This window comes from Dendropsophus ebraccatus, chromosome 15, assembly GCF_027789765.1.
Source record: "Dendropsophus ebraccatus isolate aDenEbr1 chromosome 15, aDenEbr1.pat, whole genome shotgun sequence".
Lineage (NCBI taxonomy): Eukaryota > Metazoa > Chordata > Amphibia > Anura > Hylidae > Dendropsophus > Dendropsophus ebraccatus.
In genome coordinates this window covers 45947259-45964035 of record NC_091468.1, presented here as the reverse complement: position 1 = coordinate 45964035, position 16777 = coordinate 45947259, and the positions used below count along the sequence as shown (strand labels likewise).

At 45.3% G+C, this 16777-nt stretch overlaps 1 protein-coding gene across 2 annotated transcripts in view; it reads right to left on the bottom strand.

The window, feature by feature from the left end:
* Positions 1-3148, bottom strand: part of EML6 (EMAP like 6) — a 120651-nt gene extending 117503 nt beyond the window's left edge. For both annotated transcript variants that reach the window (XM_069955520.1, XM_069955521.1), the window contains exon 1: positions 2403-3148. In XM_069955520.1, the coding sequence (XP_069811621.1) occupies positions 2403-2599 (197 nt within the window). In that variant the 5' untranslated portion in view covers positions 2600-3148. The remainder of the gene's footprint in view (positions 1-2402) is intronic.
* Positions 3149-16777: the final 13629 nt, after the last annotated feature.

Here is a 16777-nt window from a genome sequence, read left to right as displayed (position 1 = left end):
AATGATGGGGGTCTGCTGGGTGCATGTCTCATGATGGGGGATGATGGGGGTCTGCTGGGTGCATGTCTCATGATGGGGGATGATGGGGGTCTGCTGGGTGCATGTCTCATGATGGGGGATGATGGGGGTCTGGGTGCATGTCACGTGAGGAGGATTGATAGGGGTCTGCTGGGTACATGTCTCATGATGGGGGATGATGGGGGTCTGCTGGGTGCATGTCTCATGATGGGGGATTATGAAGGTCTGGGTGCATGTCACATGAGAAGGAATGATGGGGGTCTGCTGGGTGCATGTCTCATGATGGGGGATGATGGGGGTCTGCTGGGTGCATGTCTCATAATGGGGGATGATGGGGGTCTGGGTGCATGTCACATGAGAAGGAATGATGGGGGTCTGCTGGGTGCATGTCTCATGATGGGGGATGATGGGGGTCTGCTGGGTGCATGTCTCATGATGGGGAATGATGGGGGTCTGCTGGGTGCATGTCACATGAGGCGGATTGATAGGGGTCTGCTGGGTGCATGTCTCATGATGGGGGATGATGGGGGTCTGCTGGGTGCATGTCTCATAATGGGGAATGATGGGGGTCTGCTGGGTGCATGTCACATAAGGAGGATCGATAGGGGTCTGCTGGGTGCATGTCTCATGAGAAGGAATGATGGGGGTCTGCTGGGTGCATGTCTCATGAGAAGGAATGATGGGGGTCTGCTGGGTGCATGTCTCATGAGAAGGAATGATGGGGGTCTGCTGGGTGCATGTCTCATGATGGGGAATGATGGGGGTCTGCTGGGTGCATGTCTCATGATGGGGAATGATGGGGGTCTGCTGGGTGCATGTCTCATGATGGGGAATGATGGGGTCTGCTGGGTGCATGTCTCATGAGAAGGAATGATGGGGGTCTGCTGGGTGCATGTCTCATGATGGGGAATGATGGGGGTCTGCTGGGTGCATGTCTCATGATGGGGAATGATGGGGGTCTGCTGGGTGCATGTCTCATGATGGGGAATGATGGGGTCTGCTGGGTGCATGTCTCATGAGAAGGAATGATGGGGGTCTGCTGGGTGAATGTCTCATGAGAAGGAATGATGGGGGTCTGCTGGGTGAATGTCTCATGAGAAGGAATGATAGGGGTCTGCTGGGTGCATGTCTCATGAGAAGGAATGATGGGGGTCTGCTGGGTGCATGTCTCATGAGAAGGAATGATGGGGGTCTGCTGGGTGAATGTCTCATGAGAAGGAATGATAGGGGTCTGGGTAAATATTACATGATAGGAGGCTGGATGCATGTCCCATGATAGGGAATGATGGTAAACTGGGTGCATGTAAGGCTAGGTTCACACTGCGTTTTCAGCATCCGTTTAACGGATCCGTTTTTTTTAACGTCCAGAAAAATAGGGTCACCAACGTTTTTTGGTCCGTTTTGGTCCGCCAAAAAAAACGGATCCATTTTTTTTTATAATGGAAGTCAATGGAAAAACGGATGCACACAAATGAATCCGTTTTTTGCAATCCGTTTTTCATGCGTTTTTTGCAAAAAACGGATGCGTTAAACAGATGCTGAAAACGCAGTGTGAACCTAGCCTAAGCGGGTAGGGGTCTAAGTGCATGTCACATAAGGGGAAATGATAGAGTCTAGGTACATGTCACATGATGGGAAACTGGAGACATGTCATATAATTGGGAATGATGGGGGTTTGGGTACATATCACATGATGGGGAATGATAGGGCTCTGCGTACATGTCACATCATAAGGAATGGGGGGGGTCTGGGTACACGTCACATGATGGAGCCTGGGTGCATGTCACATGATTGAGAATGGTGGGGTCTAGATACATATCACGTGATGGGGTCTGGGTACATGTCACATGATGGGGAATGATTGGAAACTGGGGGCATGTCACATAATGGGGAATGATGGGGATCTGGCTGCATATCATATGATTAGGAATGTTGGGGGTCATGGTACAAATCACATGGTGGAGGGTCTGGGTACATGTCACATAATTAGGAATGTTGGGGGTCTGGGTACATGTCACATGGTGGGGGGTCTGGGTACATGTCACATAATTAGGAATGTTGGGGGTCTGGGTACATGTCACATGGTGGGGGGTCTGGGTACATGTCACATAATGGGGGTCTCTGTGCCTTATTACTCTCCATTCATCTCCTCCATGTTGAGCCCATCTCCCCCAACAGCAGACCCCCTACCCATCCCCGGTGCCCATCACTGTGCCCACCCCCGGTGCCCATCTCTGTGCCCCCCGGTGCCCACCTCTGTGCCCCCCGGTGCCCACCTCTGTGCCCCCCGGTGCCCATCACTGTGCCCCCCCGGTGCCCACCTCTGTGCCCCCCCCGGTGCCCATCTCTGTGCCCATCTCTGTGCCATGGTGCCAGCCTCTTACCTGATAATATCATCGTTGTGGCCCAGGAAGAATTTCTGGCTGTGCTCCCGGGTGTTGTAGACCACCCCGACCCCGGCCACGAAGTAGACCACCTCCTTCCCGGCCGTGTAGTAGAGGTTGTTGCGGCACTGGTGCCCCCTGTAGCCGTAGACCCACTCCAGGCGCAGCTGGCATCCAGGAGCCGTCCTATCCGCCATGATATGAGGAGGACACTGCTGTGTGTGCACAGGGGCAGAGAGGAAGGGTGGCACAAGGTCTCGTCTCCTGGCAGAGTGTCCGCTCCTCCTCCACCACCGGGGAAGCCTGGGCTGTCAGCACCTGATGTCCGTGCACAATGGCAGCGGGGAGCCAGTGACAGCACGGCAGCCAGATAGTGCCACCATAATCCCCTAGCTGCCGGGAGCCCAGGCTGTCAGTGCATCCTCCATGGCTCCCAGTGCTGTAAGTTTATCCCAGGAACAGGTGGGCTGATGCGGCTGATGGATGGGTGGGGGGAGGCTCAGGCACAGTGGTCCAGCCTGCACTGATTCCTCATTGCAGCACAGCCATGCAGCTCACACAGGGAGCATGCACTGGGGACAGGACACAGGCTGCAGATTTATGCACTAGAGAGGGAGCGATCAGCTGCTCCTCTGCATGCACTGAGACGTGGCTGATGGATGCTATTCCCGAGCACCATCAGGGCTCCTGACAGGCACAGCACGGCCAATAATCTTCGCATGAACCACTGGGGGTGAAATAATACATTATCCTCAATCACAGGCGGGAGGCGGAGGAGGCGGATCGTAAGCGCTCTAATCCTATCACTAGCTACGTACAACTTCTGACGTAGTCAGCTTCGGGAATACAGGGGAGCGTAGTAACCAGGGGAGACATTGCATGGAAACGGCGACGCCAAGCGGGCGGGGACCAGCTGCTTCACTTTGTAAATCTGGAAGTAACGAATTTTTTTTCGAAAGGGATTGTGGGTGATGTAATGGTCAGTGGAGGGAGGAGGGATTAGGGGAGGGGGATGACAGAGCGGCACTGCTGCACTGTGTGTACAGGCGCCTAAGCCAGACCACCCCCAGAGTGCGGCACAGACTGTGGCTGGGTAAGAGGGGTAACATGAAGTACTTGAGGTATATGTCAGATTCATCTGCCCTGTGCCCCACAGAAGGCTGGGTTATCATCAGTCTGTGTTATGGGGCAGGGCCTAAATGGGAATAAAAAGCAGCCTGACTCCACACCCCATCAGGACACATACAGTATCACCTGCTCCATGTCATAGGAAAGTAATAGCCGTGACATCCACCCAATCAGGACATATGCAATATCACCTGCTCCATGTCATAGGAAAGTAATAGCCATGACATCCACCCAACCAGGACACATGCAATATCACCTGCTCCATGTCATAGGAAAATAGTAGCCGTGAAATCCACCCAATCAGCACACATACAATATCACCTGCTCCATGTCATAGGAAAATAGTAGCTATGACATCTACCCAATCAGGACATATGCAATATCACCTGCTCCATGTCATAGGAAAATAATAGCCATGACATCCACCCCATCAGCACACATACAATATCACCTGCTCCATGTCATAGGAAAGTAATAGCCATGACATCCACCCAACCAGGACATATGCAATAGCACCTGCTCCATGTCATAGGAAAGTAATAGCCATGACATCCAGCCAACCAGCACATATACAATATCACCTGCTCCATGTCATAGGAAAATAGTAGCCGTGACATCCACCCAACCAGGACATATGCAATAGCACCTGCTCCATGTCATAGGAAAGTAATAGCCATGACATCCAGCCAACCAGCACATATACAATATCACCTGCTCCATGTCATAGGAAAATAGTAGCCGTGACATCCACCCCATCAGGACACATGCAATATCACCTGCTCCATGTCATAGGAAAATAGTAGCCATGACATCCACCCAATCAGGACATATGCAATATCACCTGCTCCATGTCATAGGAAAATAATAGCCGTGACATTCACCCAACCAGCACATATACAGTATCACCTGCTCCATGTCATAGGAAAATAGTAGCCATGACATCCACCCAATCAGGACATATGCAATATCACCTGCTCCATGTCATAGGAAAATAGTAGCCATGACACCCACCCAACCACTACACATACAATATCACCTGCTCCATGTCATAAGGAAATAATAGCGATGACATCCACCCAACCAGCACACATACTGTCAGGACGGGGCAGGTAGGGACAAGACACGACAGTGAGCCCTAACACTGAACCCACCAACTGTCCCTACCTACTTGCCTCACACGGCCCTAGGCAGCCGCGAACAACCACAAAGACGTTCCCTGTACTGGGTACGTGCACACAGATCAAGACAGACAGACAAACACAATTATTGTTAGTAAACTAGCTGAGGTCAGAACCAAACGGGCTGCGCAGTACAAAATCCAGACACAATTGGATAGTCAAAAGTCAAGCCTGAGGTCAGGTAAAAAAGTATAACAAGCAGAGAGAGTTAGGACGGGGATGGCAGGAATAGACAGGGGGAGCTGGGACCAGGGTGTGAAACCTAATAGCCAGCGCTGAGACTCTGCCTCATCTTTGTTTTATGCTTACCAAGAGCCCAGTCCAGATCCTCATTGGACCAGCGCTCTGTTCCTCCAGGCTCCAGACAGGCAGAGGAACAAGTCAGTCAAAAGCCACTCAGCTGCATAAAATCAAGTCCAGCAGAAAACAACTCCTGCACTGCCAGAAAGCTGAGCTACGAGCAGGCGTGTCACTCAAAAGCAAAGACAGGCCCAGTTCACACCAGGTTACTGCACATTCCTGACACATACAATATCACCTGCTCCATGTCATAGGAAAATAATAGCCATGACACCACCCGATCAGCACATTTACAATATCACCTGCTCCTGCTCCATGTCATAGAAAAATAATAACCATGACATTCACCCGACCAGCACACATACGATATCACCTGCTCCATGTCATAAGAAAATAATAGCCATGACATCCACCCAATCAGCACACATACAATATCACCTTCTCCATGTCATAAGAAAATAATAGCTGTTACACCTAACCAACCAGTAAACATGCAATATCACCTGCTCCAGAATATAGGAAAATAATCGCCCTGGCACCCACCCAACTAGAACACATACAATATCACCTGCTCCATGTCTTAAGAAAATACGAAAACAGATAACTGATCTCAGGGAGACCAGCCAAAGAAAACGCTGTCAGCTGTTGGTTAAAGCGCTAAATACATTGAAATCCTAGGTTTATTGCTCCCTGGGAAATACAAACATGCAAAAAAACGAGCTTGTGGAGCCTTATTTAAGAGTCTCTAAACACAGGACTAGCCAGATATCCCTCCGGGAAGGGCCCGGCCAAGGGGTGGCTCCTGTAGGGAAACCACCAAAACCACCATATTAAGTGACAAGGGAAGAACCAAGGCCAGGTATCCATCCACAGACGGCTGTTTTGGGTGTTGCCCCTCATCAGTGTGGAGCAGGATTCTGGCTAGGTGGGAGCAATGCCTATTAGAGCTAGATTTCGAGGGATATCTGGCTTGTCCTGTGTTTTAAGACTCTTAAATAAGGGCTCCACAGGCTCATTTTTGCATATTTGTGTTACCCAGGGAGCAATGCACCTAGGATTTCACTGCATTGAGTGCTTTAACTAGCAGCCGACAGTGTTTTGAGACTCCATGGACTCATATGAAAATAATAGCCATGATATCCACCAAACCAGCATATATACAATATCACCTGCTCCATGCCATAAGAAAATAATAGCCATGACACCCAGTCAACCATTACACATACAATATCACCTGTTCCATTTCATAGGAAAATAGCTGCCCTGACACACTCACCCCACCAACACACATACAATATCACCTGCTTCATATCATAAGGGAATAATAGACCTGACATCCACCCCACCAGCAGGCATACATAAATAGTAACATAGGTTGAAAGAAGACAAGAGTCCATCAGGTTCAATATATATACAATATCACCTGCTCCGTATTAAAGAAAATAGCTGCCCCCACCAGCACCCATACAATATCACCTGCTCCACATCATAGGACAGCAGTGGCTTGCATTGTGCACTGCAGCACATTCTGAGTTACACTCACATAGACATTTGTGTAAGCGAGGTACGCGAAGTGTGCGTAGGGTAAGTGAGGTGGCGTGGTAGTGGGATCGATCTTGCTCATCAGCACAGGGACGGCATATACCAGGGACTGCTAGGATTGGTTGGCCGCAACTTTGGGAACACTTGAATGCACTTTAGCACTTTGTGGCTGTATATCCCCTGTGAGCATTTTGGACTGTGTATATGTGTTTACCCAGCAAGTGCCCAGTGCCTGACTAATTGTTGTAATTGTATATTCATTTGATCATGTATGTTGTTTAATATTTGTAGTACCCTCCCCCACCTTCAAGGGGTTCCTGTCGCATTTCTTCTTTCCATATATTATTCATTGATTTCTTATTGTGTGTCATTAATAAAGATTTATATGTTTTTTTTTCTCAAATTATTTTGTCATTTGAGTATGTTGTCTTTTTTTTTTTTTTTTTTATTATTATTATTATTTAATTTTTTTCCCCATTTTTTTCTTGATAATTGATTTATTACATATATCCAGCATTGTTTTTGTTTTTTTTTTGGTTTGCACTTACATAGACATGTAAAACCACCAACACAGGAAAGAAAATAAAAGTGGGACATAAGAATATCAAATCACATTCTCAGGTGTCACTTATTTGGTTATGAATGAATATGACCAGTAATACCGCCATACCGAAATCAGACCTACATGTACATCCAGCAGAATATTGAAATATCCCTGTCACTTAAAAAACATTTGACGTGTCTGTGTCAAGCAGGAAGTTCTTGTCTGGGACATTAATGGAAAAAAAAGGATTTACGGATACACTACATATGCCCTTTTCATAATTTTTAGCGGATTGTACGGGTAGATAGTGGGAGGAATCTACGGACTTGAAAAAAATACTGAACGTGTCAGTGTGTTAGTGTAGTCAGCAGATTTTTATTCAAGAAAAATATTGATAGCTTGATTTAATGGATAATAGACATCAGGGGAATGGTTTAAGCATCATCAGGGGAATGGTTTAAGCATCATCAGGGGAATGGCACGCAAAAGACCTTGGCCACCTCTTCCTTCATACTTCTTTGTATTCCATGTCATGTCAAAATATCTTCAGTGTCATAGGGCTTTGGTGTTTGTTTTCCTCTTCTGTGATACTGTATTACTGGTTATATAACAGGTATAAAATATTAATAGATTTATAAAGTATTTTCTAGCCTCTCGTTGCTTGGATACATTACAGGGATGGTTCGTGATTGGTATTTGAGGATATCTTCATGTTTTTAATGGATTTTATTTTTTTCATAATAATAAACAATACCCAACAACACAGGCACAGGATAGGTACGCAGACCCCTCCCCCCCCAAAAAAAAAAATAATAATAATAATAATAAAACTCCGCACATAAAGGGACAATGCATTGTAGTCAATGGAATGATGGACGTTCCATGCACACAATGTATTAAATTATGGAAGTCCTCTCACTGTTTTAACTATTAAATTCAATGGACTTTTCAATTAAAGACATATCCAAAGGGCAATTAGTCCACTTGAACTAGAATAATGTACCAACAGCCGTCACTGCACTGACTGGCGGCCAAACAGCAAAATGACTGATGTAATTTTTTTCTTCTCAAAAATGGAGAGGAGAAAACGTAGTGGGAACATAGCCTAATAGTAACCAGTTATGGGGGGTGTTACTAGGCTTATCACAAAATAAGACATGAAGGAACACAAAAACAGCCCAGGACAATAAACTGGTGGATAAAGGAGGAGACAAACAAGCCCAAAAGGCAATCATCATGACCTTCCGTGTACCTTATAACACTAAGGGGTATTGTCATCTGAACTTGTTATCTGATATCCTTAGGATAGGAGATAACAAGCTGATCGCTGGGGGTCCGACCACCAAGACTTCCACCAATGCTTAGAATGGCACCACGGCCCGTTGTGTAAGGCTGGGTTCACATTGTGTTTTTGCAGTCTGCTGGGTTTTTTTTTTTCATTGTTTTTTCTTTTTTTTTTTCAAAATGGATGTACTGTATTTGTGTGCATCTGTTTTGATCCATATACCCATTGACTTCCATTGTTAAAAAAAAAAAAGGATCAAAAACATTGTGTACGCTAAGAAAAAACAAAACGATTTTTGATCCCTTTTTTTTTATAATGGAAGTCAATGGAAAAACAGATCAAAATGGATGCACATGAATGCAACCGTTTTTTCTTCTTTTTTTTTGCATAAAACGGATGAAAAAAATTGGACTGCAAAAATGCAGTGTGAACCCAGCCTAAGGTTCAATACATCACAAAACGTGACATAAAAAAGCCTTCACCTGAGAATACTGGAGACTCTGTAGGTGGCTAAAACCTGCTGCCTAGACAACCAGGATTCCTCAACATGCCGGAGATGCCTGATCAATATCATACCTTTCTCTTGTTATTCCCAAACTATTCTCTTCTCTCTCCCCTCTGAAAACTCTGGATGAGTCCAGAGAGAAAGGAGCTTAGATACATGAAAGGAGAGGCCAAACCACCTTCAAATGACTCTCTAGGCTTCCATGGTATGAGGAGGATTCATTTATTCTGTAAATAAAGATTTTGTGTATTTTTTTTGTTAAAGTGTCACTGTCGTATTTTTTTTTCCTTGCAGAAATCGATAGTACAGGAGATTTTAAAAAACTTTGTAATTGGGTTTATTAGACAAATATGCCATTATCTGCATTCATAAAGACTTTACCCTTTTTCGAGTCAATCCGAACCCGAGCGTTCGGTATTTGATTAGCGGGGGCTGCTGAACTTGGATAAAACTCTAAGGTTGTCTGGAAAACATGGATACAGCCAATGACTATATCCATGATTTACACATAGCCTTAGGGCTTTATCCAACTTCAGCAGCCACCGCTAATCAAATGCCAAAAGTTCGGGTTCGGATGGACTCGAGCATGCTCCAGGTTCGCTCATCTCTAATCAGGATATCAAAATATCAGGAAATTGTGTCTTGTTGCATCAGACACAACCCTATCTGTTCTATAGAGAGGGGAGTGGGGAGGAGGGAGTTAGTCGGCAGCCGAGAGCAGAGAACAATGGATTACACAGCTCGAAACTTGTGTTGTTTGGGGGCAGCCTTCCCCGCCGGTGGTGCCGGACGGGTTTTGGGGGGGGCACTTTGGGTTTCCATGGCCTTTCTTTCCTGCACGCTTTGCGGGGGTGGCGGTCACTGACCGACACGGTGGTGAGTTAGCGTAGGGACCCGTGTGAACCAGGGGACCTGCACGTGGTACACGGGGCTATTATGGTTTGATTAAATTATATACCCACACCCTGACGGTTTTTAAAATAGGCCTAGCGGCACTAGTGTCAGCCATATGTGGGATGTGCAGCCGCTCCTCTCTCTCCATGTCATGTTTTACTGCATGAAAGCCGGTATTCAGAGGTCAGAGAGGTCAGTGCTGACTGTCACAGGAGATAGCCCGGTGATGTAGCTGTAAATTAACCCTTTGTTGTCCTGTTTTGGTGCCTCATCTACCTTCACCCCTCCCCTCTCCATACACAATGATGAGGACAGGGGGGAGAGATTCAAACTGCTTTTTGGTGATAATAATGTGTTTTTTGGCTAATAAACCCAATTACAAAGTTTCCTAAAATTGCCTGTACTATTGATTTTTGCAAAAAAAATTTTTAAAATTAAACAACAGTGACACTTTAAATTGTGTGAGGTCCAGTTCATTTTTACTCCATTTCTGTCAGTTACATTTTGAACATAGGGACTAGCTCAAGATTATTTTTAATGAAAGTTTTTCAGGATTACAAAACATGTAAAACAAGTGCAATCACCTCTAAGGCCCCATGCCCACTTCAGGAAAATCCATCCGCATCCAAAAAGATTCCCAGACCTATAGGCTTCTAGTAGGCACGGACAACCTTCATGAAGGGTGTTTGCTTGGAAAATAGGTCAGGAAATTATAGAACCTCTCCTATTTGTGTCTGGAATTCCGACGCGGACAATACATTTTCTTTTCCTGATTAGGAAATCCTGAAGGCATTCCTGATGGTTTCCTTACTGTAAATACTGACTACTGATGATTTCCTGAAACCTTGACAGCAAATCTCTCTCATTTTATTGATCTATACCAGCAAGATCTGGGGATTCAACTTCCTCCTGATCTAAAAGATTCTAGCTCTCTAATAATGGATCTTATAGGCATCCAATGGAGAAGTGACTATTTATTTTTGACTTTAGATGTTTCATCCCTGTATTCAAATATCGACCACAAGTTGGGCCTTGGGCCATGTATGAAAGTCTTAATTTAATGAAGCACAAAAGGGATTTTTAGTTAAAAGTATGAGATTCATATTAACCCATAATGTGTTTTTTTTTTTCATTTCAGGATGAGGTGTACCATCAGACCAGGGGTCGCTATATCAATGTAGTGCCTCTTTGAAGCACTACTGATGCACATTCGGTTGCATGTAAAGGGGCATTCAAACTGTTTTTTTGTTTGTACTACTATACTGATACTGTGGGGCTGTGTCAGTACAGTAGTGCAAAGATTTAAACAGTTTATAAACTGCCAGCATCATGATTCATTCCCGTGCAACAAACAGTATTTCAGGGAGCTCTGAGGTCCGTTCCACAGAATACTGTGCTGTGGGCCGGGGTGCTGTGTGGTGGTGGTGTTACAGCAAGGTGGGTTTGGGTTCACTTAGGCACTAGTTACGTGGGCCAGGAGTGGTATGACCCACCTCCAGACACATGGGCGCTGCACTTGAAAAGGGGTTGTGCCCAAGTGTAGTATAGGTGCAAGTTCAGTGACACAAAAATAGGTCCGGCACTAAGACTTTTACTTGAAAAAGACTTCAGTGCAATACAGGGACTAACAGTAGTAGCCTCAGTAGGTGCAGGTAACAGAGGTGAGTAGAAGAAAGGTAGACTACAGGTGTAGGGACCGTCTTGGGGGCCTTCTCCAATTAGCAAAGTACTGTGCTGTTTTTTTTTAGTGTAGGAACCAGTTCAGCGAGTGCCAAGTTGGGTAGTATGAGCCCCAGCCCTTTATTAATGGGCATAGCAGACTTCTTAGCCCTCCCATGAGAGCCGTGCATTATTCAGTATGATACTTCAGCTTGCTGCTCTTTGTCTTACTGGGGATCAGTTCCTTGGTGGTAACTGTCCTGAGAATACTTTGAGAAGGATCCCTGGAGTGGACAAAGTTACCCCTCCTAAGGGTTTAGCACTGCATAGTTGCAAAAGTCTCTTGCACAGAATCTCTGTTTAGGTCTCTAATCCCTGACAAGCGGCCTGGGCCTTCACTGCAGTAGGAACTCTCTCTCTTAGCTGTGTCTCCTACCACCATTCACCAAACTAAGGAACTAACTACCCTTTTATAGGGGAGACCAGGACTAACTCCCATTGATGGGAAAAGGAGTGTGAGGCACCCGCACCTGTGATTGGATAAAACAGTGTACAGACAAGAACATAAGTTAACCCATTCCTTTCAGCTGTGCTCAAAGTACCAAGTACATGGTTGTAAATCAGAGTGAGACACCTAATGGGGAAATACACTAACAACACCTTCATCCCCTTTGTGCGATACCAGACAAAGGTACTTTACCCAGGTGGAATAAAACTTAGTGGACCACCGTACTGGGACACTAACCTGTCCGTGCATGGACTAAACTGTCTGGAAGTGAGAATAAATTAGAAGTGAGACTAAATATAGCAATGTTCTGCAAATGAGACAATTGATGGACACAATTGAAGTCACAAATACAAAGTGTATGGAGAATCCTGGGCAGTGTGGTCAGGGCTGGGTATCTGAGTGATGGCCTGCAGCCAGTGGGCAGAAAGCTGGTGATATAGTAACAGTATTATTTTTGCTTGGCTGTATTTTGTATTCTGACAAGGAAAAGGTTACATCACACAGCAAGTAGTCTGCGTTTGACTTTTCATTATTTCATCTTTCATAGGCTAATTCTAATCAGGAGATTTGGATAGGAAAAAATATTGATATAAGAGCATTGCTCTGGGTTATACATAAGAGGTTGATAGCTGCAGTACCATCCCAGAACCCTCTCATTGCCTGTGAACTAGAAGCTGTGCTGTGTAAATGCAAGACTATTTATTTCCCTTGATTTCTTCAGAGATGACTGATAAAATATGGTCTGATTGATATCTATTGTTATCTACTTATATGTCTGATTCTTATCTATCGTTATCTACTGATAAAATTTGGTCTGATTCTTATCTATTGTTATCTACTGATATGGTCTAATTCTTATCTATTGTTATCTATTTATATGTCTGATTCTTATTTATTGTTATCTACTGATAAAGTATGGTCTGATTCTTATCTATTATTATCTACTGATAAAGTATGGTCTAATTCTTATCTATTGTTATCTACTGATAAAGTATGGTCCAATTGTTATCTATTGTTATCTACTGATAAAGTATGGTCTAATTCTTATCTATTGTTATCTACTGATAAAGTATGGTCCAATTGTTATCTATTGTTATCTACTGATAAAGTATGGTCCTATTGTTATCTACTGATAAAGTATGTTCTGATTCCTATATATTGTTATCCACTGATAAAGTATGGTCCGATTATTATCTATTGTTATCTACTGATAAAGTATAGTCCTATTGTTATCTACTGATAAAGTATGGTCTGATTCTTATCTATTGTTATCTACTGATATGGTCTGATTCTTATCTATTGTTATCTACTGATAAAATATGGTCTGATTTACTGTATACTTAACTAAAATCCTAACAGTTGTTGTACTGTTCATGTCTTTTATCAAGTGTATTGAGTTAATGGGGTACTCCTTCTTTCTTTTCAAATGAATAGGTTCAGAAAGTTTAACAGATTTCATTTTTTTTCTATTTAAAAAGAAAAAAAAACACCTCAAGACTTCCAGTACTTATAGGCTGCTGTATGTCCTGCATGAAGTGGGGTATTCTGTCCAGTCTGACACAGTGCTCTCTGCTGCCACCTCTGTCTGTGTCAGGAACTGTCCAGAGCAGGAGAGTTTTTCTGCAGTGATTTGCTGCTGCTGCTCTGGACAGTTCCTGTCACGGACAGAGGTGGCTGCAGAGAGCACTGTGTCAGACTGGAACGAATACACCACTTCCTGTGGGACATGCAGCAGCTGATAAGTACTGGCACACTGGTACATTTGAGTAATTTAAAAATCTTTGTAACTTTCTGATCCCAGTTGGTTTAATAACTATTTCTTGTCTCAGGAGTACCCCTTAAATGTCCACAGTGCGGAGAGAAAAAGTAAGAGAACCTCTGTCTTAGGACCATATTAGACGGCCCAATATTAAGGAACAAGCAAGTGCCGACCTGTTAGATCAGCGCTTGCTTACTCCTCATTCCCCACTCGCTGTCGTTGATATTACACGTACAAACATCGAGCAAGGGGAGCTAAAGGGGGACTGCCCAGACGATTCCACAAAATGATTATTGGCCGGAACGGCCGGTAATCGGCCAGGTACGGACAATAATTGCTTTGTGTAATAGTACCATTAGGCTATGCTTCCACATTTATGTTTGGAAAGCATTCTGAACATGGTTAAAACCACATCCGCATTTCTTTCCCAATAGCCAGGATTATATTGCGCTGCTTTCGGGGAAGAAATGGGGATGTGGTTTTTACCATGTTCGGAATGCTTTCCAAACTTTAGGGTACGTGCACATTATGGAATATGCTGGCAGACTTCAAGCAGCCTCCGCCGCGTGGCCTCCGCTTGAAGTTTTGCCCGTCCCATAGACTCAATGATTCCGCCGCCCGCCCAAAGAATTAACATGCACAAAAGGGCAAAGTCTAAAAGCCCCTGGCCTTTCACCCTTCACTTCTACAGCAGGAAACTCCCAGGTCACAAACCTTAGGGTCCTATTAGACGGGTCCATTAAACAGCTCGATTATTGTTTAGCAAGGGCTCCGTGGACATTGCTTCCGATGTCTGTGCAGCACTTACCCTAAACTGTTATACATTACCTCTCTACGCTCAACATCAAAACCTCATCTCAACAGAAAACCATGGTGGTAGAGGGAGCATCATGGTCCAGTGCTGCTTTGCTGCTTAAGGCCTGGAATCCCTGTGATAGGGACAATAAAATCAAAACATCCAACAGGACGAAGTAAGGGCAGCAGTCCATGATGGAACAGGACAATGTAAGGGCAGCAGTCCATGATGGAACAGGACAATGTAAGGGCAGCAGTCCATGATGGAACAGGACAATGTAAGGGCAACAGTCCATGATGGAACAGGACAATGTAAGGGCAACAGTCCATGATGGAACAGGACAATGTAAGGGCAACAGTCCATGATGGAACAGGGCAGTGTAAGGGCAGCAGTCCATGATAAAAAGAGAACAATATAAGGGCAACAGTCCATGATGGAACAGAACAATATAAGGGCAGCAGTCCATGATGGAACAGGACAGGATAAGGGCAGTAGTCCATGATGGAACAGAACAATATAAGGGCAGCAGTCCATGATGGAACAGGACGAAGTAAGGGCAGCAGTCCATGATGGAACAGGACGAAGTAAGGGCAGCAGTCCATGATGGAACAGGACAATGTAAGGGCAGCAGTCCATGATGGAACAGGGCAGTGTAAGGGCAGCAGTCCATGATGGAACAGGGCAGTGTAAGGGCAGCAGTCCATGAAGGAACAGGGCAGTGTAAGGGCAGCAGTCCATGATGGAACAGGATAGTATAAGGGCAGCAGTCCATGATGGAACAGGACGAAGTAAGGGCAGCAGTCCACGATGGAACAGGACAATTTAAGGGCAGTAGTCCACGGTGGAACAGGACAATGTAAGGGCAGCAGTCCATGATGGAACAGGGCAGTGTAAGGGCAGCAGTCCATGATGGAACAGGACAATGTAAGGGCAGCAGTCCATGATGGAACAGGGCAGTGTAAGGGCAGCAGTCCATGATGGAACAGGACAATGTAAGGGCAGCAGTCCATGATGGAACAGGACAATGTAAGGGCAGCAGTCCATGATGGAACAGGACAATATAAGGGTAGCAGTCCATGATGGAACAGGACAATGTAAGGGCAGCAGTCAAAGATGGAACAGGGCAGTGTAACAGCAGCAGTCCATGATGGAACAGGACAATGTAAGGGTAGAAGTTCATGATGGAACAGGACAATGTAAGGGTAGGAGTCCATGATGGAACAGGACAATGTAAGAGTAGAAGTTCATGATGGAACAGGACAATGTAAGGGTAGGAGTCCATGATGGAACATGGCAGTGTAACGGCAGCAGTCCATGATGGAACAGGACAATGTAACGGCAGCAGTCCATGATGGAACAGGAAAATATAAGGGCAGCAGTCCATGATGGAACAGGACAGTGTAAGGACAGCAGTCCATGATGGAACAGGACAATGTAAGGGCAGCAGTCCATGATGGAACAGGATAGTATAAGGGCAGCAGTCCATGATAGAACAGGACAAAGTAAGGGCAGCAATCCATGATGGAACAGGACAATTTAAGGGCAGAAGTCCATGATGGAACAGGGCAGTGTAAGGGCAGCAGTTCATGATGGAACAGGACAATGTAAGGGCAGCAGTCCATGATGGAACAGGAGAGTGTAAGGGCAGCAGTCCATGATGGAACAGGACAATGTAAGGGCAGCAGTCCATGATGGAACAGGATAATGTAAGGGCAACAGTCCATGATGGAACAAGATAATGTAAGGGCAGCAGTCCATGATGGAACAGGACAATATAAGGGTAGCAGTCCATGATGGAACAGGACAATATAAGGGTAGCAGTCCATGATGGAAAAGGACACTGTAAGGGCAGCAGTCCATGATGGAACAGGACAATATAAGGGCAGCAGTCCATGATGGAAAAGGACACTGTAAGGGCAGCAGTCCATGATGGAACAGGACACTGTAAGGGCAGCAGTCAATGATGGAACAGGACAATATAAGGGCAGCAGTCCATGATGGAACAGGACAATATAAGGGTAGCAGTCCATGATGGAACAGGACAATGTAAGGGCAGCAGTCCAAGATGGAACAGGGCAGTGTAAGGGTAGAAGTTCATGATGGAACAGGGCAATGTAAGGGCAGCAGTCCATGATGGAACAAGACAATATAAGTGCATGCAGTCCATGATGGAACAGGACAAAATAAGGGCAGCAGTCCATGATGGAACAGGAGAGTGTAAGGGCAGCAGTCCATGATGGAACAGGACAATGTAAGGGCAGCAGTCCAAGATGGAAC